Raw genomic sequence first — 26,440 nt, 5'->3', positions numbered from 1 at the left:
ATGTGCACTTACTCCACACTCAACCAACGTGGAGACAGACATAAAGAGATGCTGTACACACGATCACACTCCCCAAGCGTACTCTACAAACCGGGTCTAGGTACCCTTGCCCCTGGAGGGGGGAACTGCACCTAGACCCAGGTGGTGTTACCCTTTTCCCTGCGGTGGGGAGAGGCAGACCACCCCGACTCCGTAGCAGCAGGGAGGCCCCACACCCCAGACCCCAGACCGCAGTCGGACGGCCAACTCCTCCTTAAATCTTTTTTTCAGACCAACATTCACATTTAACCCCAGACAGAAATCAAATGTGATCATTGATAAACTTTACATTCTCACAGCTAATCTGTATGTTTACAAACTCAGAAAATAGTTTGTATGAACAAAGCTGCAGAGATTTCAGATGAAGGTGCAGCTTTATAATAGTGGTGTTTTATTTGTATATTATATTTACGCACAAGATGGAGACAAAGTTCAGATTTTGTTCTCTAGTAAAAATGTTTACACTGTAAACATTTACACTTATCCCATTTTTAAATGTAAATCATTAAATCTTAGAAATGACTTCACTTAACAGATAAACAGAACACTAAGACTGAGCCAAGTTCATCTGTAAATATTTTAAATAAACAAATAAAATGTCTAATCACACTTTCACCTCAGGTCAGTGTCAGTCTGATCAGCTCAAATCCAGAATCCTGCTGCGATAAAGCAAATTGTCTCTTTAGGATCAAATCAAACTGATGCTGCTGATGTGGTCGCTGTAGTGTCTGTAAGTTTGAGTCTTGTGTGTCATCTGCAACCACCACACATTCAGAGGGGGAGAGAGGGCAGTACAGGCCTCGACCAACACCCACAAAGCTCTCCTGCAGGGAAAGAATCTGGCCAAAACTCCACTGGTTAAAATGTCTCTGCTCTCTGGTGTCACTGTAGTGCAGAGGCTTCAGAACTAGAATCCTCTGGTTTAAAGATTTCTTCAACATTAAATAATCCAGTGACAGTTGTCTGTATTTCCACCGCTGCACGCAAACAATAACTGTTAACAATGAATTCAGCAAACTTTATTTTTCAAATTGTAAACAAATACAGTTTAAAACAGCATTTCTGTCGCTGCCACAGAGTAACTCACATTAGGACCTTGTCCTCGTTTGGGCTGTTAAAAGTCAATTTACTCGCGTGAGCAGGATTTCTCTCCGAACGCAGGGAGCTGCCCGCCAGAGCGTGAAACTGTCACAGCGCGTGTAAAGGAGACACTGCTCTGTTCTGTGATCTCTGTTCTCCCACTCAGAGACACAGGTTCCTGAGTGTCTAGCATTCCTACAGCTATCGGAGGCGCTGAGAACACTCTTCGTGTGAGAGAAAATCTCCTCACGCAAATATTTAGAGCCAAATACTGTCAATAATGCAATGTTCTTAAGACTTGTCAGGTAGTCGAGCTTTTTAGTTCAATCAGCTGCATTTCGATGTCTTCTGTGTCCAGCCAGTTTAAGAGAGACACATCCAGCTGCTCATTAAAGCTTTCTGACTTGATCAGAAAAGAAAACATTGGTCCATAAACCCGAAAGTCCTGAACATGCACAGTGATTTCTGTCTTGAGTCTTCGGATGTATCCGTGTATTTCCGTGGTGCTGATGCTGCGTTGAGTGGGCAGCACCTGAAGCATGAAGCGCCTCTGTCAGTGCGACCCAGGGTGGCTGTAGCTACAATGTAGCTGCCATCACCAGTGTGTGAATGTGTGTGTGAATGGGTGGATGACTGGATGTGTAAAGCGCTTTGGGGTCCTTAGGGACTAATAAAGCGCTATATAAATACAGGCCATTTTACCATTTTTACCATTTGAAGTGTAGGAGTGTGGACGTTTCAACATTGCTTGAAAAACTGCCAGCTAGTAACGTCTCTCACCGGTAGGCGAAGTGATTTTTAGCCAATTACAAGTTGAATCATGTAGTTGGGGTTGTTAGCTAAGATACTGTCATTAAGAAGCGGCACAACTAACATGTCTACTCGAGCTAATTTGCGATGTGCACCGCTGGCCTGGCCGTAGATATTTATTTTTAATGCACGTTTTCAGATTAATTTATTGCGTGTCGTGCCATCAGTGCCAGCTGTGGTTAGAGTGCCCAGGGTTGCCAACCCCTGATCTATTGCTTTCCTCACATCAAGAAGTTGTCAATCAAAATCAATACAGCTCTTCCTGCATCTGGAGCTTGTGAAAGACTGTGTGAGACTCCTGTTCACTGCTGAACAGTTACAGCTTCACAGCAAGAACCTTGAGAGCAAACTGCTCCTGAAGCTCAACCATGACCTTCCTGTGTGAAATAGAGTGAAGAAATAGTGCATTTTTAATAAATATGCAGAAATTGATGCACACCCATACAACTTATGGTAAAGTGAGCTACTTTGTATCTGTCACGGCTGCCGAGGCGAGCCGTGTGGAGTTGGAAGAAGGACCCAAGATGCAGGCAGTGGATGAAATGCTAGTGAGGTTTATTAACAAAGGTGTAGTGGCAAACAAGCAGTGGGGCATGACAAATAACTGAAGACACCTAAACTGGGAGAACTAAAAATAACAGACCTGGGAGCATACGACAAAGGGATGAGAAGCAGAGAGACGCAGACGAGGAACAGGACACCGTGGACCACAGGGTGACACCGTGGACCACAGGGTGACACCGTGGACCACAGGGTGACACAGACAAACCAACAACAGGCAGGAGAACACACAGGGCTTAAATACACACACCAGTAATCAGGGGATGAGAGACAGGAGGGCAACACAGCTGGGAGGAATCAGAGCTGACGGGACAGGGGAAACGTAACCTGAACACACTCACATCAGACAGAGACCTTCACAATAAAACAGGAAACTAACAGACAGAGAACCAGACAGGACACTGAACTTGACAGGCGGACTCATAAGTAGACACAATAACACCATGGACAGACAGAGGGAACACAGAGAAGTGGGAGCAGGCAGGCAAAGAACAGAAACCTAACAAATGGCAAAATCACAACAGAATACATACTCGGAATGAACAAAAGCATAAGGAAACACAAAACACTGAGTCCTCAGACTCAGGACCATGACAGTATGTACATATGTTGAAGTTGCCTCGTTCTAATGTTGTTGTTTTTTTGAGGCTGCTGTGCCATTTAGAGTAAAAGTGAATATAATGTATACAGCACATCTTGTCACTGGAAATGGTTTGCACTGTTCATATATTTATATTATTTATTGCAGTTATTGGTTAAAAAGCTTTATGTTGTGAAAAACTGAAATCTGGAAATTCTAGATCTTGTGCCTTATTTTGTTAATGTTTTTACATATTCTATTTGAAAATACTAACATTTGTATATTTGTTTATTTATTTTTGTATGTATGATAGCATTTTTTTAAGGTGAAAAATAAATCAGACATTACAACCAGTTACTCAGTACTTGATTAGTCTTTTCACCAACTACTTTACTCTTACTTGATTAATTTTTTGGACGACTACTTTTCACTTTTACTTCTCTGTAGACTGGTGCGTAATAAACAAGCGAATAATGCAGAAAACAGATTTTTCATGGGAAACTGGTCTCTGAGTTACTGAGAAAGAGAATTCAGTTCAATTCATTTTTTATATAGTGTCAAATCACAAAAACGGTCACCTAAAGGAAGTTTTTGGGAGTCCCTACAACTCTAACCAAGTATAACACCATAGTTATTGTCTTAATTCACATGTCATGGTCTGAATAAAGCCCGTGTTTTGTGTGGATAGTTATGCTACAATCATGGCCAATAATCGGTATACCATACACATGTTGCTCCATGTTACATAAAATATTTTATTTGGTGAAAGTAACGAGGTTAGGATTGTAAAAAATAAAATAAACAACTGAATATTTCATTCATTCGGTTTATACAACCTGATTGGATCCCTCCATCCTGATGACTGCTGCTGTGGATAATGGACCCAAACCATCCTCTGCATCTCCTACTGGACCTGCAGATAAACACTTCCTTCAACAACTGTTTCAGCTTCACTGACACAAAGATACAGAAAATCTACACCTCACACCACAATCCCTGTACTCAGTTTAGACATAAGATCCTTATTGTGTCATATTATGTATTGATTTATTGAACACTTCACTCTTTGTATTTTTTCTTTCATTGGCTTCATTTAATGCATTTATAAGAGTTCTACAATGTTTTTTTTTTTTGTCTTTTTAATTATTTTTCAAGAAAGTGGACGTGATTGACAACTTCGAGGCAGTAGTACCTTAAACATGACTTTGACCAGAATCTGATTTGTGACATGTGACAGTAAATTCTTCTGTGTTGTCACAATTCAGTGTCATATTATGTCATATCAACAGTTTATATCAGTTTTATTTTTTGATTATTAGCATTTCTGGTCTGTTCACTGTGATTTTTCTCTTTATTTTTCATTATTATTTCGGTGACATCTCTAACACTGGTCAGCTCATCACATTTCAGTTCATGACAAACTTGAAAGTTGGAGTCTAAAGGTCTAAACTCTTATGCAGGTCTGAGGCCACAGCCCAGGTAAAGCAGATATTGTGTTTGGTGGTTATTAATTATTATCTAGAACACCATGACAACAGGTGAATTCTCTAAAAGAACTTTGCTTTCTTGAAGGACTGTAAGGTTCAAGCTGTAAAGATGTGACATTGGATGAGTGTAGAAACTTTCCTGAACTGTAACGTGTTCAGAGACATTCAGAGATCCTGTGTCCCTGAACTCGAACTACTTACAGGATGTAGTCAGTTTACAGTAATACAGTCATCTTTGATTGAATCTGGTCAAAGGAAATTAACTTCACTGGTATACATTTAGTTTATAACAAGCATATTTTAATGATGTATTATTTGAAAAAATTAAACTTTTGATTTCATGTATTTCAGCTGTATTTTACTCAGAATTATTGCTTCATGTTCATGAGGGTCAAGAATTTTTCTTTGTTTTGAGTGTGAAAGCAGAGGTCTGGCAGGTTGACAATCTAAACCCTGTGATGAATCCAAATTAATGTCTTTGGCTGCAACGAAAACTTTAGTTCAAACTGCAGATAAAAACTTTGAGAACGAGCTGACTTTTCCTACTTGAACTTCTGAAACACCACAGCTTCACCTTCTTTGTGTCATTTTTATGTTCTTTTTAGGTTTCGTTTTTTTAAATGGAGAAGTCAAGATTTTCTACATTTTTCACTTTGGTGTCGTTTTAAGGAGCACAAACTAAAAACTATCTGAATGACACAGACAGCGCCCTCTGATGGACACAAGTGTTATGTGCGTGTTTCAGTTTAACACGTGATTCATGAAAATGAAAGTAAATTCCGACACTTTTGAACTGAGCTGAGACGCCATTACAGGGAGTCAGATCTCTGCTGAAAAACACACGTTTGGAGGATTTTAATCAGAAACTTCAAGAGACACTAATTTGGTGAGTTAGAAATACTCAAAGATCAAATGGCTGAGAAACTTAGACTTCTTGAAAATTTCCTGAGCTGCCATGTGTGTTCAGAGACTTTCAGTGATCCTGTGTCTCTGAGCTGCAGCCACAGCTTCTGTTCAAGCTGCCTGCAGAAATTCTGGGAACAAACTAAAAACAAAAACTGTCCCATTTGTAAGAGAAAATCTTCAAAGGATCGTCCATTTGTGAACTTTACACTGAAAGAACTTGCTGATTCAGTTTCTGGAAGAAAGAAATCTGGATCATCTGAAACAGAAAAGGGAGAGAAGAAATTAACAGTGGTGTGCAGCAAACATGAGGAAGTGCCCAAACTTTTCTGTGTGGACGAGCAGAGAGCTGTGTGTCCTGTGTGTGACTTTTCTCTCCACCAGAGTCACAAAGTGGTTCCTGTAGAAGAAGCAGTCAGTGACCTGAAGGAGCAGCTGAAATCTGACTTAAAGTCTCTGCAGGACAAGAGGAACAAATACAAACAAGTGGAGGAAACATACAATGAAGTGATTCAACACTCCAAGAAGCAGCTGTTGTCTACAGAGAGGCAGATCAGAGCAGAGTTCAACAAGCTCCAGCAGTTCCTGAAAGAGGAAGAGGAGTCCAGACTGGCAGCTCTGAGGGAGGAAGAGGAGCAGAAGGGGAGGACTATCAGCAGAGAGATGAAGATGATTGAGGAGCAGATCTCCTCTCTGTCAGACAGCATCTCTGCTGTTGAAGAAGAGCTGCAGAAACACATCGTGCCATTCCTCAGCAGTTATAAAGACACTCAGAGCAGAGCCCAGAGCTCAGTGTCAGATCCACAGCTGGTCTCAGGAGCACTGATAGATGTGGCCAAACACCTGGGCAACCTGTCCTTCAGAGTGTGGGAGAAGATGAAGGAGAAGGTCCACTTCAGTCCTGTCATTCTGGACCCAAACACTGCACACCCCCGTCTCTATCTGTCTGATGATCTGACCAGTGTGAGACGTGGAGACACATGGGAGCAGCTTCCTGATAATCCAGAGAGAAACAAAGAGTATGGCAATATCTTTGGCTCTGAGGGTTTCAGCTCAGGGAAACACAGCTGGGAGGTGGAGGTGGGAGACCATCCTGACTGGGCTTTGGGTTTAGTTAAAGAGTCAGTTGACAGGAAGGGAGAGTGTTCTATTTCACCAAAATATGGAATCTGGTGTTTAAATCATCGCAGTGGAAAATACACTAATGGTGATGGTCAGACTGTGACAGTGAAGAAGAGTCTCCAGAGGATCAGAGTCCAGCTGGACTATGACAGGGGGGAGGTGTCCTTCTATGACCCTGAAGACATGACTCACATCTGCACCCACAGAGACACTTTCACTGAGAAACTCTTCCCATATTTTAATGTTTGGAAGGCAAGAGACGCCAAAACCTCTGAAATCAAAATCTGTCAAACTGAGATTTGATTGTAAAGCGAGTCTTTATTCCAACTGTGTGGGGTTGGGTTTTTTTGCTTGTTTTTTGTTTGTTTCTTCAGTCCAGCAGCAGCTTAACTTTAGGGAAATTATTAATCACACTGTCTAACTTCATTATCAGGTTTTATTTCATTTTGTTGATTTAATGGAACTATTAGCAATTCAATGAAACCAAAGCAACTTTTTCATGTAAAAAATTTGGGACCCACTCAAGTTTCTGTATGAAACTTTTACATTTTTTTCTTGTTTCTTTTAAATTAATATTTTGAGAATATTTCTCACGTTGTTCTTATAAATATTTTTAAGAGTTTTAAAATCTGAATGATGATTTCTTTGCTTTTCAAAGTTGTTGAGTATGAGCAGGGAACTGTGACACTTCTTGAAAGAACTTTAAATTATAAAACATCAGCAAGTACCAACTTTACAACTACAACATCTTAATTATCCTGATTAGCTGCATCTTGTTTTTAGTTAAATAACATTTTAAAGTAACATGTCTACTTTAAAGTTTTCCTAATTCAAAGAAATGACTTCTAAGTTCTGAAACTGTCTCATCAGTGTAACTACGCTTGATCGATTGGATTAAAAATGTTCTTTCTTGTGTCATTTTTAACTTCAATCAGCAACAGATGCTTCTCGCAGTTTGGAAGATTTCTGGATCTTCTGATGTTTTATAATCAGCTTTTAAATTTGATTTTTAAACTTCACTCTCAGTCTCAATGTTTCAGTAAATGAAAATAAATCCTACCTTTGATTTTTATTTCAATGTTATTCTTTAACTGGGTTCTTTGATTTTTGAGAATCACAAAATGTTTCTATGAAAGTGAAATAGATCAAATTTGGTGATTCTGTTGTTGTTGTGTTTGACTGAAAATCAGCTTTTCACACACATTCAGTCATCAGTTCAGATTTATTTAACATGGAAACTCACTTTCATTGTTCGTTTCACATTTACTGACTCCTTAGAATAAAAGATTATTTGCTTCTGTTGGTTTGTAAATATACTTGTTGTGCTGAAGCTGTTATATTGAAAGTTTTTATTTTTATTTTCAGACCTGCATTCACATTTAACCTCAGCTCTCATAAACTGCATATCAGAGAAGACTTGTGTAGTTTGTTTTGATGGAGTAACTGATCCTCGCTATGGTCTGATCCTCAGTGTGAAACATTACAAGGCAGAAATCAAATGCAAATGTTGATAAAGTTTACATTCTCACACCTGTATGTTTATAAACTCTAACATATGTTGTTTAAGAGTAAAAATAAAATTCAGACGTATCCTACAGAAATATTTACACACCGACAGAGCTGAAAATAGTTTGTAATAGAAGAGTCTCCAGAGGATAAGAGTCCAGCTGGACTATGACAGGGGGGAGGTGTCCTTCTATGACCCTGAAGACATGACTCACCTCAGCACTCACAGAGACACTTTCACTGAGAAACTCTTCCCATATTTTAATATTGGAAAGGCAGGAGACGCCAAAACCTCTGATATCAAAATCTATCAGACTGAGATTTGATTGTAAAGTGATTCTTTGTTTTAACTGTTTTTTCAGTACAGCAGCAGGGTTAATTTTAGGGAAATTATTAATCAAACTAACTTCATTATGAGTTTATTTTATTTTATTTATTAAATGGAACTATTAGCAATTCAATGAAACCAAAGGAACTTTTTCATGTGAAAATCTGACCCACTCGAGTTTGTGTAAGAAATTTTTGCTTTTAATATTCTTGTTTCTTCTAAATTAATATTTTCACAATATTTCTCATGTTGTTCATGTAAATATTTTATTAATTTTAAAATCTAAATGATGATTTCTTTGCTTTTCAAAGTTGTTGAGTATGAACAGTAAACTGTGACACTTCTTTAAAGAAGGATTAATGATTAAACTTGTGTCACATCAGCAAGAGTCAACTTTACAACTAAAGATCTAAATTTTCCTGAATATCAGCATCTTGTTTTCAGTTAAATAACATTTTATAGTAACACGTCTACTTTACAGTTTTCCAAATTCAAAGAAATGACTTCTAAGTTCTGAAACTGTCTCATCAGCAGGTTAAAAATGTTTAAACAGATAAAATTACAATGTTTACTTCAGCAGCATCTTCATTTCAGCTGTTTCAGTTGATTATTGAAAATCACAAAATGTCTCTGTGAAGTGAAATAAATCAGATTCAGTGATTCTGTTGTTTTTGTGTTTGACTGTAAATCAGCTTTCAGACACATTCAGTCATTGGTTCAGATTTATTTAACATGAAACTTCACTTTGATTGTTGTGTAAACATTTACTGACTCCTTAGAATAAATGATCATTTACTTCTGTTGGTTTGTAAATACAAACATTCACATGTAACCTCAGCTCTCTTAAACTGCATATCAGAGAAAACTTGTGCAGTTTGCTTTGATGGAGTCACTGATTCTCACTTTGGTCTGATCCTCACAGAAATCAAATGCAAATGTTGATAAAGTTGACATTCTCACACCTGTATGTTTATAAACTCTATGTTGTTTAAGAGTAAAAATAAAATTCAGACGTATCCTACAGAAATATTTACACAGAGCTGAAAATAGTTTGTATGAACAAAGCTGCAGAGATGTCAGCTGAAGGTCAGATTTTATAATATTTCTTTAAAAACATTTAACGCCTAAACAGGACTGCAAAACGAATTTTCCTGACATGCTGCCATGTATGTTGTTGTGAGACTTTGGGAGATCCTGTGTCTCTGACATGCCATCATAGCTTCTGTTTAAGCTGCCTGCGAAGATTCAGGGAACAAGCTAAAAACTACTAGCAACCACTAGCAGCAGGCAGCCACCTCTGATAGTTTGATCTTCTGATGTTTTATAATAAGGTTTTAATTTTATTTTTTACACTTCACTCTGAGTTTCAGTGTTTCAGTGAATCAAAAGTTATTATAACTCTCATTTCTATTTTATTTTTAGCTGACATGTTAGAATATTGATCACAAAACTGTTCAGCAAGTTGCCTCTGTAACGTGAAACAAAAATCAATTTAGGTGATTTTGTGTTGTTGTGGTCCACACTGCACAGAGACAAGCATAAAACACGAGTAGTTTATGGAACAACTTTAGTATTTGACAGGAGAAGTTCACCTTTTGTTCCACCATTCCTGCCTACTGCACACAGTACAAGACAAACAAAACTTATTAGAGCAACTTAGAGGTTTCTGTTTGCCTCATCCGGGGTCACAGAGATCCACTAGCAGACATATTTGAAAGGAATAGAAAAATAGGATAAATAAATAAAAACAGTAAGACCAGGGTAAATGACACAGAGGCTTCAATAAGAAGCCAAAACAGTAAGTGCAGATTAAGTGCCGTAACTGGCTATTTATTAAAAACATTACTAAAACTGTATGAAAAATGGGAAAACATGAGAAGACATATCTGACAACTGCAGGAAGCCAACCAACCCCACTAAACAAACATGTAAACACATTCTATCACCAGACAAAGTGAGTGAATTCCCAGCATGCCAATAGAATCAAAACATTTCAGAGAATAAAACTATGAATCACTAAGTAAAACAATATATCAGTACAGAAACAATAAAACATTACAATATCTAAAACAACTAATAATAAGTCCAACATTTTGTTGGTCACTTCAAACTACATGAGGAACCCAGCACAGTCAAAGGAAATGGCTACAGGTAGTTTTCACCTATTTATCCACTTGTGCTCAACTTGGTTATTCTTCTGTCTGGAGTGGCTTTGCTACAATCTGGCCCATGACGTCCCAGGCACTATGAAACACTGGGAGGGAGTATGACTTGATTTATGCAGGGGACAGTGGATCTGAAGTGGTGATTTTCTGTTTTCCTTTAATAACTTTGTCTACCCTGCTAGGCCTTTCCCAGCATGTTGTGAGGTGATTCCAAAATTCCAAAAATTAAAAAAATAAAATAAAATAAAAATCTGAAACTGAGATTTCTCTTTAATGTTCAGAAAAAAATGTTGTTGCTTAATAATTATCTCATCCTGCCAATGGACAGCACAACCTTCATGCACACTACTTATAATTTCACCAAACACTGACTCCTGATGTACTGCAATAAAACCTGATCATGTGGACGAAACTGTGAACAGTTTTGTTCCTGCAAAAACCACAAGATGGAGACAAAGTTGATATTTTCTCAACAGAATCAGAATCAGAATCAGAATTGCATTTATTGAGTGTAAGTATATGCTCAAACACATACAAGGAATTTGTTTCCGGTAGATGGTGTCTCTACCGGATCACAAATATATGTAAATGACTCAATACACACACACATCTATTGCAGTCTAGCAGTATGAAGCAATGTGAGACTTAGGAGGGAGATGGTGAGGGGAAAGAACATGTTACTGTGTCAGGTGGTCCTGGTCTGCAGGCTTCTGTACCGTCTGTCAGAGGGCAGCAGGTCAAAAAGTCTGTGTCCAGGGTGTGAGGGGTCTGTGATGATTTTCCCTGCGTGTTTCCTGGTTCTTGAGAGGTGCAGGTCCTGGGTGGAGGGCAGGGGGGCGCCGATGATCTTTTCAGCTGCCCGTACAGTCCGCTGCAGTCTGCACCTCTCCTGTTTAGTGGCTGCACCATACCAGACTGTGATATAAGAGCACAGGACAGACTCAATGACTGCAGTGTAGAACTGGATCAGCAGCTCATGTGGAAGACTGTACTTCCCCACTTCCCATCCTTTGCTGGGTCTTTTTAAGATGTTGGTCTCCCACTTCACCTCCTAGGAGATGGTGGTACCCAGGAACTTGAAAAACAGTCTTATAACACAATTAATTTTTACTCTATGACACTTTTTCATATGTAATATGATTTGCTTCAGTAACCTTAGTTCACAAGTAAAACAAAAAAATCAAGACTAATCTCTGAAAATATTGCAGATACATTCATTAAAACCTTGTACTGTGTCTGAATATGGTAGCGTGGTGGCAAGAAGCAAGAAAGTCCTGAGTTTGAATCCACCAACTGGCTTTTTGTTTGCCTGGGTTTCCACCAACTACTCCAACAGTTAACTGATGATTTCAAATTGCCAGTGGGTGTGAATGTGGGTGAAAACTGTCGTCTGTCTCCTTGTGTTGGCCCTGGGGCAGACTAGACTGTCTCGATATGACAGCTGGCATTTTGTAACAATCTGTCTGTTTCTGACTTTTGTATCACCTTGATTAAAACATGACTGCTCTTTTTTTTTTTTTTTTTTTTTTTAGCATTTTACACTTTCTCTTTTGGTTCAGTCTTGATTTGGATTTGATCAAAAATGTAAAAAGATTTCTTTATTTTCTATGCATGTTGATGTTGTTGTTAAGGTCATGCTGGGAAAGTGTTTCCTGTGGCAGTTGCTGAAAAGCAAAAATGTTGTAAAACTGGTTTAGTATCTGTCAGTTGAAATCCTCCTCAACAGACTAAACCAACTCAGATTTCTCCTTCTTTCTGTCATTTTTATACTTTATTTAAGTAAAAGCAAATCCTGAGAACAACCTAAAAACAAAAACTGTCCAGTTTGTAAAAGAAAATCTTCAAAAGATGTTCTATTTGTCAACTTTGCACTGAAACAACTTGCTGACTCCTTTGCACTGAGACAGAAATCTGAATCATATCTGACAGAAAAAGAAAAAGAAGTGGCGGTGGTTTGCAACATACATCAAAAGGGCCAAAACTGTTCTGTGTGGACGAGCAGAGAGCTGTGTGTCCTGTGTGTGAGTTTTCTCTCCACCAGAGTCACAAAGTGGTTCCTGTAGAAGAAGCAGTCAGTGACCTGAAGGAGCAGCTGAAATCTGACTTAAAGTCTCTGCAGGACAAGAGGAACAAATACAAACAAGTGGAGGAAACATACAATGAAATGAGGGAACACATGAAGAAGCAGCTGTTGTCCACAGAGAGGCAGATCAGAGCAGAGTTCAACAAGCTCCAGCAGTTCCTGAAAGAGGAAGAGGAGTCCAGACTGGCAGCTCTGAGGGAGGAAGAGGAGCAGAAGGGGAGGACTATCAGCAGAGAGATGAAGATGATTGAGGAGCAGATCTCCTCTCTGTCAGACAGCATCTCTGCTGTTGAAGAAGAGCTGCAGAAACACAGCGTGCCATTCCTCAGTAGTTATAAAGACACTCAGAGCAGAGCCCAGAGCTCAGTGTCAGATCCACAGCTGGTCTCAGGAGCACTGATAGATGTGGCCAAACACCTGGGCAACCTGTCCTTCAGAGTGTGGGAGAAGATGAAGGAGAAGGTCCACTTCAGTCCTGTCATTCTGGACCCAAACACTGCACACCCAGTTCTCTGTCTGTCTGATGTTCTGACCAGTGTGAGATTTGGAGACACAAAGCAGCAGCTTTTCAACAATCCAGAGAGAAACACTCAGTATTTTAATGATTTTGGCTCTGAGGTTTTTAGCTCAGGGAAACACAGCTGGGATGTGGAGGTGGGAGACCATCTTCGCTGGAATATTGGTTTGACTAAAGAGTCATCTAACAGGAAGGGAGAGCATTCTGCTTCACCTGAATTTGGAGTCTGGTGTTTGCTATATGGCAGTGGAAAATGCTGTAATGGTTTTTGTCAAGCTATGACAGTGAAGAAGAGTCTCCAAAGGATAAGAATCCAGCTGGACTATGACACAGGAGAGGTGTCCTTCTATGATGTTGATGGCATGGCTCACATATACACCTACAAAGACCCTTTCGCTGGAAACTCTTTCCATATTTGCATATTGGAGAGCCTGGAAGCATAAAAGTCTGTCAGACTGATATTTCCCCCATAGTGAGAAAGATTTTGTACTATAGTCAGTGTATCATGCTTCTGTGTACTGTATGCACTCATGACAAGTGTACTTAACTGTATGTTTATACACTACATGGACTGCATTAAATATATTTTAAGATGACTGTATGGAGATGGGTTACATTTGTGACTTTTTTATATTGAAAATAGTCCGTGACTGATTAGATTTTCTTTCATCCCACAAAAGAAATGATTCGTTGCTTTGATTGCTTTTACCCGAAATACTTGAGAAATTAGATATATTTTTGTTTTTTGTTTTTTTAAAAATGTGTTAATGACGATGATAATAACTGTAAACAAAAGGAAACTTTCTGTTTTTGAAATGTACTGAATGTATTTTGATGAGATTTATCACCCGTAGGGGGCTGTCTATGGGGAAATGGTCAGCCAACAAACTGATCTTAGGTTGATAAGTTGGAACAGCACATATCAGATGCTGTCATGGCTACATGATGAGAAAGAACCAGTCTGGGTATCTCTTGCTTCTCTTCCAACAGATTTAACGCCACTTACGGCTGATGAATGTGACATCGCAAGGAAGGATGCGGTAACATTAATTTAAAAAATGACCTATGTTTGTTCGTTATTGAGCTTTTACAGCGTGGCAGGAATTATTTTTAAATAAATACAATTTCTTCCACCTTTGGCTCATTAAATTTTTTAAAGTGAAAGTCCAATTTATTTCATAATTGTAGAACTGTATCTTATTTTGGAAAAAATAGACGGAAGTTTTACTTTCTCAGTGATGCTGTGATGTAAACAACGACCATTACTTCCGGTTATGGCCGCAGGTATGGTTTTTCCTGATTTCTAAAGCGGTTTGCGGGAAATTAAATTGATTTTTTTGCACACTCTGTTTATTTCATATCACTAATTTTAGAACTAGTATCAGTTTCACGGATATTTTTATGGTTTTTGGTCCTGAGCGCGCTAACAGCTAGTTTAAAAAAACTGACTTGATAGCACATTGTTAAGCTAGTTACGTTTTTCTCGTTTCGACCGTATTTGCAGCAGTTTAAACGCAACTGTCCATTTCTCGCTGTAAACATCAATGCCCAGTAAGTATTCCTTTTTAAAAAAATATCCTGCAGAGACTGATATGTTATTTAGTGCGGTGCAGCTTCAAGGGTCGGTGACCCACTCAGCTAAAACACATTTTGGTGCTAAGCTGACCTGTTTTTCGTAAAGCGAAAGGCTGATTTCAGTTACTACATTTTCCCTTCTTGCATGTTCTTACGTGTGCGTTTTCCAAAATGTTTTGGTATTGATTCATTATTTTATGATTTTTCTATTGTCTTCTGCCCGTTTTCAGCTTTGAAAACCTGAATTAAAAATTAAAAACACACCACAGAAAAGTAATGAAATTCTGGTATTATAATGTTCTATTTCTGTTAGGACCTCTACTCAAGGAAGTAAAGGAGACTTTCAAGCAGTGAACTTTGATGGTGATGGATAACCCGACAGCAAATAAGAGCCACATTCCCTGTCCGTCTTGGATGGCCCAGAATGGCTGGTCAGCAGCTTCATCTCAGAACCCGCTTGTCAGCCTTCTCCCCACCTCCTATGAGCACATGCAGGCACCCAATCAGAGTTGTACTAACAACTTGAACACTGTATCTTCCAGAAACAACCCTCATGCTGACATGTATAAAACCTCTCATATTGGCAGCATTCCATCATCCAGCTCGCTGTTTGCCACAGATATCCCAAATCTCTCTCAAGGTATTTCTTTTAATCAGCAAAGCTCTAACCTTTCATCGATCATGGTATCAGCGAACCAAGGAAAAAATGTTACTATACCAGCTCTTCGACAGTCAAACCAAGGACTTCAGCTTTGTGGGGCCCAGGATTTATCTGTTCTCTCATCCCACAATGCCTTCAAGACATTTCAAAATCCAGTATCCAGTCAGGGTTTGTCAAGTGGGATTCAAGGTCTACCCCCCCGCCTGCCATCATGCAGACAACATCAAGCTGCTTTTGAAGGAGAAAATGTGGAGTCCGCTCATGGTGCAGGAAACACTCAAAGCTATACCTCATCCACCTCTCAGGAGCAGCGTGAGTGGTTACCTTCATCACATTGCAGAGGTAAGCTGTAGCTGTATTACATGCATGTTACAATGTATTTTTTCATATCATATTAATGTAGGTACGCATGCAAGGTTGGATTTAAACTCGGTCCAAAGCAGTGTTTAGTATTTTAGTTGGTGCATTAGTTAAGCGGCTTACATAAATGCAAATAGTTGATTAAGTGTTAGGGTTTTGAGGGGTGTTGAATCCTATTCTTGCTATCACAGGACAAGAGAACAACACTGTATGACAAAGCTAACAAATTAAATTCTTGAATATCTGATATTTAAGGAAAGCACTTGTTTTACTTGTTTTTTTTTGTTTCTTTTTTGTTTTTCTTTTTTTTGGAAGTGTAAATGTTTTTAAAGTCTTTTAGCTCTTCCTCACACAGTCTTTAAAAATGTAACCAAAATTTAAATTTAGTTACATTAGACTGATCTAATTTGTCTGTTGTGGATTGTTATACTTAAAATGTAAACTAAAAAGTTGACCTTGTTTCACCTGTCTAAACAAGTGTTTGCAGAACTGTTTAACACTTTGTGTGTTTGTTTTTAACTTTACTGTCTTCTCTTCAGGAGCTGTGAATGACCCCGTCCCAAAAGAAGCTGTTCAAAACAAAAACACAAATAGATCTACTACGGTGAGGAAAATAACAGCAAATGTTGTTTGATGGATGATTTGAAGATATTTGCATTTTTCCACACCTTTTTGCTTTTACAGAGGTTTACATTTTAAGTCCCTTTTAACTGTAGCACTGCAATAAAGGCAAAATCTTCCCTTTTAACCGACATCATGTTAAAGAGCCTTGGAGATTTTACATGATTACTACTATAACTATTATATTTTGTCCTGTAAAGGTTTTATTATGTCTGCTTTCAGGCCAGCAGTGAAAAGCGGCGTTCAGATGTTTTACAGCAGCGCGCTGAGCTGCTTAAACAACTGGCAGAGATGGATAAACTTGTAAGTGTGTTATGGCTTTTTTTTTTTTTTAAATAAAGGAGGTAATTGATGCTTTTAAATAGTTCCCAACAGACATAGTTGAAACCCTTATGGCACATCTCTGGTCAAAATTGTGCGCAGTACAACAACAAAAACAGAACTGTGAAGTGGTGGACATACCGATTAATTTGTTAACTAAGTAGTCGTGAACAGATGGGAACATGTTTTCTCCATGTGCAATAAGTAGAATTACGAGAGTCTGTTATTGCTATTTGTGTTAACATACATCAGTTTTGTCTCATGTTGCAATATGAACTTAAGTTAGTTCCCCCTGCCCATAATGTCGACGTCTTCCAGACTGAAAGACGTGGTGTTTAATTTTCTTTCTTGCTAGAAAGTGTAATGATGAAGCTGATGTTTTCTCAAAGTCAAAATGTTTGCTGGGTTGTTATCTAGTATTAATACTTTAAAATTATTAAAGAAAATTCTACACCGTTGCTCCCTGCTTACTTCACTTTCCTCCTGTTAAGCTGAAAGCATTGCCATCAGAAAACAGCAGCGATGGGCAGTCGTCAGATGATGAGCCACCTCAGTGTGAACAGACTGCTGCAAATTCAAAGGTAACTGCACAATAAATTATTGCCTGCACGTTCTTTGGGCTTTTCATATGCTGTGTGATTGTCAAGGTTGTTATCACATCATATCACCTTTTAATTATTTCTATTACAGTCACGTAATTCAGCAAATGGTTCTTCACCTTCATACTATGACGAGGAAAATGATGCTTGTGATACGCCAGAGTCACCTGCAGAATCGCTGGTATTTACCTGCATTTTTAACTTTGTTTATGATATTAAATTTTGCATGCTGATTACAGCATGTTGGATTTTATTATTGTATTACATTATAAATTGTAAATTATCATTAATAATAAAAAGTGACCATAACCCCATGTTTTGGGGAACCGAAAAGGACTTTTTTGAAGGGAAAAATGTTAGAGGTTTTTAATTTGTTTATCTTTGTTTGTTGTTGTTGTTGTTGTTGTTTTTGTTTAATCTTAAGTCAAGGAAAAAAAGATTTATTTTATTTCTTTCAGAAAAAGGAAGTTGTTTCAGACATGTCAGGGGACGACGATGATCAGGATTACTCACCAGGGAGTGATGAAGAGTTCAAAGAAGGTTCTTCAGATGAATCCAGTCATAGCGATCCAGAGTCCCCCGTGAGTGAAGAACCGCACCAAGAAGAGCAAAACTCAAAATCAGAAAATTCTTCTGGAAAGGATAAAGGAGTCACTCCTGTAAAAAGGAAACCTATGATTAGTCAGGCAGAAGCGTCACAAACGCCAGTGTTGCCAGCTGTAAAACGACCAAATTCAAAAGCTCGATTTTATGACAAGAAGAATTACTGCTTGTTTTGCTCCAAGGCTGTATTAAAACTGTCACGGCATTTTGAGTCAATTCACAGTGACAAACCAGAGGTTGCAGCTGCATTTCAGTATCCCAAACACTCCAAAGAAAGACAAAATATATGGAAAAAATTAACAAATGAAGGAAACTTTGCACATAATAAAAATGTTTTGAAAACAGGAGAGGGAACTCTTGTCGTACGACAAAGACCGAAAGTGCTTGGACAGGCCCGTGACTTTCTTCCTTGTCTTCACTGTCATGGTCTTTTTGTGAAGAGAAACCTGTTCAAACACATGAGGACGTGCCCAGCGAAAAGCAAGATTGAAAAGGATTCAGGTGTTGGAAAAAAGCGCATTGCATCAATGTGTGTGCTGGCAACTGTGGACTGTGAAGACCGTGGCATAAGTGATGTCGCTAGGAGCATTCTGAATGAAATGATATACGATGATGTGACGCGAGCTGTCATGGATGACAGGATTCTCTTGCAGTTTGGGGAATACATGTACAATCATTATGGCCGTGATGCGAAAAAGCACCCATATATAAGACAAAACCTTCGTCAGATAGCAAGACTTGTGCTTGAGGCTCAAAAAACGACCCCAATGAAGAAGCTGGAGGACTTCTTTCACCCTTCAAACTTCCAGCGTGTGGTGTCTGCAGTGAACGTCCTGGCAGGCTATGATTCAGAAACCAAAATTTACGCCGCTCCTTCCGTTGCAATCAAGCTTGGTCACAGCCTGCAGAAGACCTGCAGTATTGTTAAGGATAACGCGGTAAAGTCTGGTGATACAAAACAGGCAGAGGCTGCTAAAAACTTCCTCTCTGTGTACCAAAAGAAGTGGACTAAGCTTGTTTCTTCGGCCGCATTAAGAAGTCTCAGAGAAATTAAATCAAAACGAGCAAAGCAGATACCACTTGTTCAAGATATGAAGCGCTTGCATTTCCACTTGGAGAAGGTTCATACTACAGCTGAGAAGAATCTACGAGACAGTCTTTCTACAGAAAATTTTGTCGCTCTGGCCAGAGTCATGCTTTCCCGGATAATCCTCTTCAACAAGAGAAAACCTCGAGAGGTTGCAACGATTCAGCTGACGGAATTCATGTCACGAACAAAGTCAGATCCGCCTGATGACTTGGACCCGTCTGTCACAGAGTTGGAAAAAACCATGTGTAGGTTCTTCACCAGAGTTGACGTACGTGGGGACTGTGGGAGAAAAGTCCCTGTTTTACTGAAGCCCTCATTTGAGTCGGCTCTGGAGCTTCTAGTGGATTCTCGTGAGGCATGTGGGATCACCAGTAAGAATCCCTTCGTCTTTGCCCGACCAAATGCTCTGTCTAACTACAGGGGGACAGATTGTCTTCAAGGATTTATCAAAGAATGTGGAGCTCAAAACTCTGAAGGTCTGACATCAAAAAATGTCCGCAAGCATTTTGCAAAAATGCTACAACTGATGAACCTGGATGAAAATGAAGCCAACCAAATTTTTGGGCCTAATAACAAAATCCAGATCCTGCGGCAGTGCAATGACTCCACACTGGATGATATTGAAATGGATTCTGAAGGTAATAAGGCTTATAAAAAGTAGGCCTACACTACATTAGACTAATTGGCACTGATTCCTGACTCCCATCACTAGCTAGAAATATAAGAAAAAAGTAAGATAGTTGGATATTTTTAACTGATTACAGGGCTCTCAAAATTTCAAAATCCCTGGTAGCCCTTCGGGCAGGGACTCTTCAGTTTTTGGTAGCCCAAAATAAATGTAAGTAGCCCGAATAAAAAAAGAGAGCAATTTTTTGATTGATGTTTTGTTTCCTGTTTTGTTTCCTTTACAATATTATACATTAAAGTATAATATTGTAAAGGAAACAAAACATTAATCAAAAAAATGTTGAAAAACAAATTACAACATTGTATAAAAATTACAATCATCAACTCAAATACTTGGTTCTAATTGAACAGAAATTTCTATGAACTTGTAAGAACTGTAGGACATGAATCAGTCTGTGTCAGATCCTGACTTTGAAATTTCCGCTGAAGTCACGGGTAAGAGACAAGTGGAACCAAGATCGAGGCCATTTGCTTTTTGAAGTTTGCAAAGACTGCTAAATTTTGCCAGTGGTAGTTCACTCTTTGCAACATAGTACGCTGTTCTAAACAGATTTTTCAGGTTTATTTTTAGTATGTTATTTGCAATTGGTGTTTGTTCTGGGAAAGATATTGCAGACTGAGCAATAATGCATTTCTTGCATTTCTCATGGGTTCTAATGGGGGCCTTTCTTAAAATGACTGGTCCCAGTAACAAAGGCACTTGTCGACTCAGAAATCGAGAGAAAACCAACAACACATCCGGCAGAACATTATGTTATTTACACGGGTGCACATAAGTGGTCCGCATGTGCGCATTCCCTGTCAAAATAAAAGACGCGCACCAGATAAGAAGTTGCAACGCGCGTTTGCGTCCATATAAAAAGCACTGTTTTTGTCTGCTAGAGTGGGATTTTCACGGCACATTCCGCACCACATCTCTGTGCGTTCATCATTTGTTTGAAGCCAGCTCACCTCCTGCAACCACTTTTCTGAGAATACGCGCTTCTTTTGTGGTTCGGACTCCTTCTGACATTTCTTTGGAGGTGGAGGAACACCAAAGTAATTGCTTAAAGGAGCTTCTTCGACATCTTTAAGAGTTCTAAACAAATGTCTGTCCTCCTCGAGAAAATCTTATGTATGCAAACACGCGTTGCAACTTCATATCTTGTGCGCGTTTTTTATTTTGACAGCGAATGCGCACCTGCGGACCACTTATGTGCAGCCCTGGTTATTTAGCTCGTCATATTGCAGCCACAGAAATTCTTTTGTCCATGAAACCATAAAGCTGCACTTTCTTTTTGCCTTATAGTCTGATTTGTCATAACTTTTCCGTTTTGTGGTAAGCTTTTCTTTGGCTGTCACTTCTTCACCCTGACCTCTCTTATTTGGCTCAGCAGAACTAAAATATATATCCTGCTGCTTTTACATACACACACATAACGGTCAGCGATTCTCTGCTCAATCAACCTCTCATATGTTTAAGCTTGCTGCGGGAGATTTCACTTGTCATGTTTGCATAGTAAGCTAACGATTGATAAGACGATGTCAGAGGAATTGGTGCGCAAATTATCATCACTCACCAATCAGTACTGTCGCTCTCTATACACAGTTCGCACGATTGCAAAGTGAAAGCAAAAAACAAGCGCAAATTCAAACGCGATTTCAATATGTCACATATTGACAGTGGCTCACCGATGCCAATGACATAATTACCCAGCTACATTTCTGAAAGAATGCAAAAGCATTGGCATATATTTTTCCTTCCTACAATAGCCCGACGGGCAGGGCAGAGATAGATTTTGGTAGCCCGACTGGAAAAATCGCTAGCCCCGGGACGTCGGGCTAGCGATTTTGCGAGCCCTGGATTAAAAAAAACGTACACCATGAGCTACTCAGTTGTGATTGTTTGCAGAAGGCAACATGCTGAGTGAAGTTATAAAGCTGGAGTCACTCAGTTAAGTTAAAAAAAACAAGTGTGTGTAAATCCTGCAATTTATTTGAAGAAATGTGTGTATACGTGCAGGGATTGCTGAGAGAAAACATCTTTTTGTCTTTAATCCAGCTGACTCGTGGGATCAAAGTGAAGGCAGACCAGCATCGCTTAATCAACAAAAACATGGAGGAAAAAGTGCCAACAAATCTATCAGAGGTAATCATGGTGAACTTTAACAGACTTTCTCTTGTTTCTTTTTCATTTTTAGCCAAAAAAAAAACAGGACAGAAAAAAATAATAAATGGCAGCTAAGTCATTAAAAAATAGCAGGTCATGAAACAGTAAAAGAAGCAAAAGATTTGTTAAGCTGTTGTGTTCAAAATGTTCCAAAAGAGGTGCGCTCGTTGGCTTTTTTGCTGTTGATAAACCTGAACCTAAAAAACATTCTCACTGTCATCATCTGTCAGATGATTCTGTCCTCGATTATGCTCTCTGCATCCGTGAGTCCGCTCGTGTCCAAGTGACTTAATATTCATGATAAGTTAAAAGGGTCTGTGCAGACGTCCGTGTGCTTTGTGTTTTGTGACTGTGTTGACTCGTCCACAGGGAATTTCCGTTACAGTGCAACAGTAACTTGACACAGAAAAAATCCAGATTACAACAAGCGAAAGTGAAAATGCATTTGGCAAAAAAAAAAAAAAGAAAGAAAGTGAAAATGCACAAAACACAGTTTATGTTTGGAGGTTTTACATTTTCAGTGGAAAACAAGTTCTCAGGTTCAAAATGTTAATTCAAATCATTTTACGACTATATTTAAATGTGCAAACATGTTTCAACACATGGCTGAAATATGTTGGAGGTCACTAGAAAGATTTTAACGTGAAATGCATTCAGAAAAAGATTGTCTTACAGGGAATTGCAAACCTTTCTGAAACCCTACACCGTAACCTGATGTCCACCTCCCTTGAAATGTAACTGTAGTCTGGGTCAGTGCAGCCCACAACTCTTCTGATTGGCCAGCTCAGTACTGTTGATTCTTTCTATGCATTTACTGCTTAATATCTAAGCACGTTTGTAAATATGAAAATGTGGGCAAATTGCTCCAATATGAGATTTGACATCGACTGTATCAATAAATAAGTGAGAACTGAGTGATGGTGGAGGCGTAGCAGGAGAGGGTGAGATTCAGAGAGAATCTGTGGAAGAAAACCTGCCACCAAGCAGGTTGATTTCAGTCTGTTACCCCAGTAATTGTCAGAGAGTTTAACTTGGTTCTGTTTCTAGAACAGAAACTCCGGACATTTCCTCTTCTCAGGATTAATGTGAGTTCTCTTTTTTTTTTAATTCTGTTAGGCTCTAAATGTACACCCAAACACGTATGGGGGGATGCTGAGGTTCGTGCTGTAGAAACACACATGATGCGCTTCATTCAGGAGCACAAAGTGCCCCAGAAGGACGACTGCGTCAAGTGTCTTGAAGCTGAGGCAAAAGCACTGAGGAACCGCACGTGGAAAGGTCTAAAGAACTACGTCCGAAACAGGATCACAACTCTGAAAAGACAAAATGACTCTTCGCAGGATTCTCCGACCAGCTGCAAAAGGCCCAGAGAAGCAGAACCACAGCAAAGTACTGCACATTACCTACAGCTATAGATGTGATATGTTGCTGAAGGCCAAACCTGTTTTTTTGGTTTTTTGTAAATGTCTTCAGCAACCCTTTTTCCTTATTCTTTGCTATTCTTCCTTTGCTTATTCTTTACCTCCTTCTCTCACTCTTCGATCTCTCTGTTCAGCTTTTTTTTGGTATCTGTCTCTTTCACAAAGCCATGAGTGTCTTCCTCTATTAGAATGGCCAACAAAAGCTAATAATTGCCCACCACTTTAACAATACCAGTCTGTTCTTTTTATGAGCACAGCAGTTTTCATCGTGGTGTTGTTTCAAATAATCCAGCTGATTTTTTGAATACTCACAGTTTTATGCTGTACCCTTAAATGCTGTTTTAGGGTACAGATTAGAATCATAGTTGTTGTAAATATTGTATTTGCATGTCTGTGTATATGTGCTGGGATTTCTAAGGTGAACATAGACTTAATTACTTAATTACTTATTTATTTATAGCGAGACAGCCTTCGAGTGGACGACAAGCTGACTCACAGGATCACGATGAAGGCTCTACTGCAGACAGTGGAGAGGCACCTTTTAATCATCAAAAAGCACATGGAGAAACAAGAAGCTCCAGCAAGACTACACGTCCCAAATCTGTCAAATCAGGTGGACATGGTAATAATGGTAGTATTTAAGACTGACACGGTATTTTTAGGTAATATCATGTCATGCTAGCTACTTCCTGAGATGTTTTCATTACCAGACTGTCAGACTTAATTTTACTTACAGTATTTTACGTATTTTACGTACATTAGTAGAATTCAGTTGATCTTTTAGACCTCCATGGTTCTTACTCTGTCATTGCGTGGCTAGCATTTTAGCCCAGGTTTTAGGGATACCTGCTTTTTATCAGTGCAAATTAAATAATTAGATTTTATTTTTGGTTCTGGTCTTGCACACAGATCACAAGGAAGTTCTCAGAAAAATATTCCTATACTCTCTGCCCAAGATGAATTTTAATGTCAGGATCATTGATTTTTTTTCTTTTCTGCATGACAGGTTCCCTTCATAAAACTAAACACACGTGGGAGGAGGCAGAGGTCCACGCTGTAGAAAGACACATGATGAGTTTCATTCAAGGCCACAAGGTGCCTCAGAAAGACGACTGCATAAAGTGTCTTGATGCTGAGCCAAGAGTGCTGAGAAACCGCACGTGGAAAGGTGTAAAGGACTACGTCAGAAACAGGATCACAACCCTACAAAGACAAAGCGGCTTCTCCCTGGATTCACCGAAAAGCAGGAAAAGGCCCAGAAAATCAGCAGAGCCACAGCAGAGTACTGCATATTACTAACCGCTGTAGATTTGATATGATGTTGTTTTCTTCAACATTCCCTCTTAATTGACTTATCTCTCCCCCTACTCTCCCCATTAAGATTCCCAGTAAAAAGTAATAAAGTAATAATTTTCCTTATACGTATATATTTTTTGTCTTCAATACAGTGAGACAGTCTGCAGGTGGAGAACAAGCCAGTTCATGGGATCACAATGACTCCTATGCAGGTGGTGGAACAGAAATGTTTTATGATCAACAAGAAGATGAAGAAACAACAAGCTCCAGCAAAACGAGCAGATCTGTCAAATCCAGTGAGAAAGGTAATAATGGTCACCTTTAATATACTTCCTGTCTATTCATTTCTGTTTGCCTTTGGTTTAGATTGCCTTCATCACAATAATGGGACCGTCACACAAACTTATAATAAATTAATAAAAATACAAGAGTCAAATTAGTAGGCCAACCACCTTTTATGTGTTGCTGAAGGTTCAGGACACCTTACATCTTTCTTCATCTGCCTCGTTCATCTTTGCAATTTTTTGGAATGTTAGCTTTTTACCACGATGAATGAAATAATCACATATTTTGTCAAATAAGATTCAAACTATTTCACAAGTAAACCCACCAGCCTCTAGCAGCACAGTATATTAACACAATCTAGATATGGCGGTCCTACGTGCAGCATTTTAGGTGAAAAGAGCTCATGGAAAATAAACAAATAGTATCCAAAATGGAACAAAGTCTGTGTGTGGAGCATTTTACTTATAGCCCTTCCAGTTCAATATTATATATTTCATAAAAAGTAAAGTAGGCATTTATATTTAACATCTAAAAATAAACGGAATAGGTGTACCCACTTCTTTGTTGGGCATGATGGATGCACTTTCTCAACAAGCAGTCATTAGCATCCGAATGAAACAGTAATCTGGTATTATCTATAAAAACAAGGTGGGCACAAATACAGCAAATAATACATTCAGTTGCATGATAGAAGCATCTACAGATGGCCCCTGACAAAATCATAAAAAGAAATAACCATGAAAAAATAATATATTGTTATGGGTTTTTTTTTCATCCTCATAGGTTTCCACCTTAAAACTAAACACACGTGGGAGGAGGCAGAGGTCCACGCTGTAGAAAGACACATGATGAGTTTCATTCAAGGCCACAAGGTGCCTCAGAAAGACGACTGCATCAGGTGTCTTGATGCTGAGCCAAGAGCGCTGAGAAACCGCACGTGGAAAGGGGTGAAGGACTACGTCAGAAACAGGATCACAACCCTGCAAAGACAAAGTGACTGTTTCCAAGATTCACCAAAAAGCAGGAAAAGGCCCAGAAAATCAGCGGGACAGCAGAGTACTCCACATTACCAACAGCTGTAGATTTGATATGATGTTAATACTCAAACCTGCAACATTTCACATCCTTCAGCCGACTTATTGTTCTTTAGTCTTTCTGTCCATTTGTATATCAGATGTGAGAATATCTTTCCATTATGGTTCTCAGTTTTTGTTTTCTTTTTTTTTATGTTTTATTTTATCAAGTTTGTTTAACAGAGACTGTTCATGAATACTGAAAAATTACTGTTTTATTCACATTTAGATAAAAGGTTTTTTTTATGGTGTTCCTGGGTACTGTGACCAATTTTGAATACAGTATCTGGTTACATTGGTTGGTATACTGGCACATGATGCTTTGTTAAAATAAATGTTCAACAGTAAAGTCTCAAAAATAATATTGTAGCTTTTTTTTTGGCCAGGGGGGCAAAACCTTGTATCTTGATGGCACATTATTGTACACCAAGAGTGTACAGGAGTGGTAGGAAAATTAGTCATTCAGAATGTTTGAATTTGATCAAATATAACTATAAAAGGTTCATCAAAACAGTATC

At 38.9% G+C, this 26,440-nt stretch overlaps 2 protein-coding genes and 1 pseudogene across 4 annotated transcripts; all 3 read left to right on the top strand.

Moving 5' to 3' along the window:
- The first annotated feature begins 5,469 nt into the window (after window positions 1-5,469).
- On the top strand, window positions 5,470-6,885 carry LOC146657930 (nuclear factor 7, ovary-like). The gene has a single exon (XM_085427063.1). It carries the CDS (start codon window positions 5,470-5,472, stop codon window positions 6,883-6,885), a length of 1,416 nt encoding a protein of 471 aa, XP_085283189.1.
- Window positions 6,886-9,471: 2,586 nt separating this feature from the next.
- On the top strand, window positions 9,472-13,652 carry LOC146657929 (nuclear factor 7, ovary-like; annotated as a pseudogene).
- A 778-nt stretch (window positions 13,653-14,430) lies between these two features.
- On the top strand, window positions 14,431-26,290 carry LOC146657928 (uncharacterized). Of its 3 annotated transcripts, none has more exons than XM_085426320.1 (13): window positions 14,431-14,465; window positions 15,070-15,759; window positions 16,317-16,381; window positions 16,621-16,701; window positions 17,211-17,300; window positions 17,410-17,499; window positions 17,777-19,649; window positions 21,740-21,826; window positions 22,964-23,236; window positions 23,729-23,890; window positions 24,275-24,550; window positions 24,717-24,869; window positions 25,633-26,290. In XM_085426320.1, the coding sequence occupies exons 2-13, from the start codon at window positions 15,117-15,119 to the stop codon at window positions 25,929-25,931; spliced, it is 4,092 nt and encodes a 1,363-aa protein (XP_085282446.1). In that variant the 5' UTR covers window positions 14,431-14,465; window positions 15,070-15,116; the 3' UTR covers window positions 25,932-26,290. The 3 variants fall into 3 exon arrangements, with proteins under 3 accessions (XP_085282446.1, XP_085282447.1, XP_085282445.1); XM_085426321.1 differs by lacking the exon at window positions 14,431-14,465 and adding an exon at window positions 14,472-14,732 and having other exon boundaries at window positions 23,729-23,881; XM_085426319.1 differs by lacking the exon at window positions 14,431-14,465 and adding an exon at window positions 14,472-14,732.
- The last annotated feature ends 150 nt before the right edge of the window (window positions 26,291-26,440 follow it).

The sequence above is a fragment of the Rhamphochromis longiceps genome, linkage group LG12 (assembly GCF_057381845.1).
Source record: "Rhamphochromis longiceps isolate RC_006_pf linkage group LG12, R_longiceps_female_GT1.1, whole genome shotgun sequence".
In the NCBI taxonomy this organism is placed as follows: Eukaryota; Metazoa; Chordata; class Actinopteri; order Cichliformes; family Cichlidae; genus Rhamphochromis; species Rhamphochromis longiceps.
The sequence above is the reverse complement of the archived record's forward strand: the minus strand, read 5'-3'. Positions and strand labels throughout refer to the sequence as shown.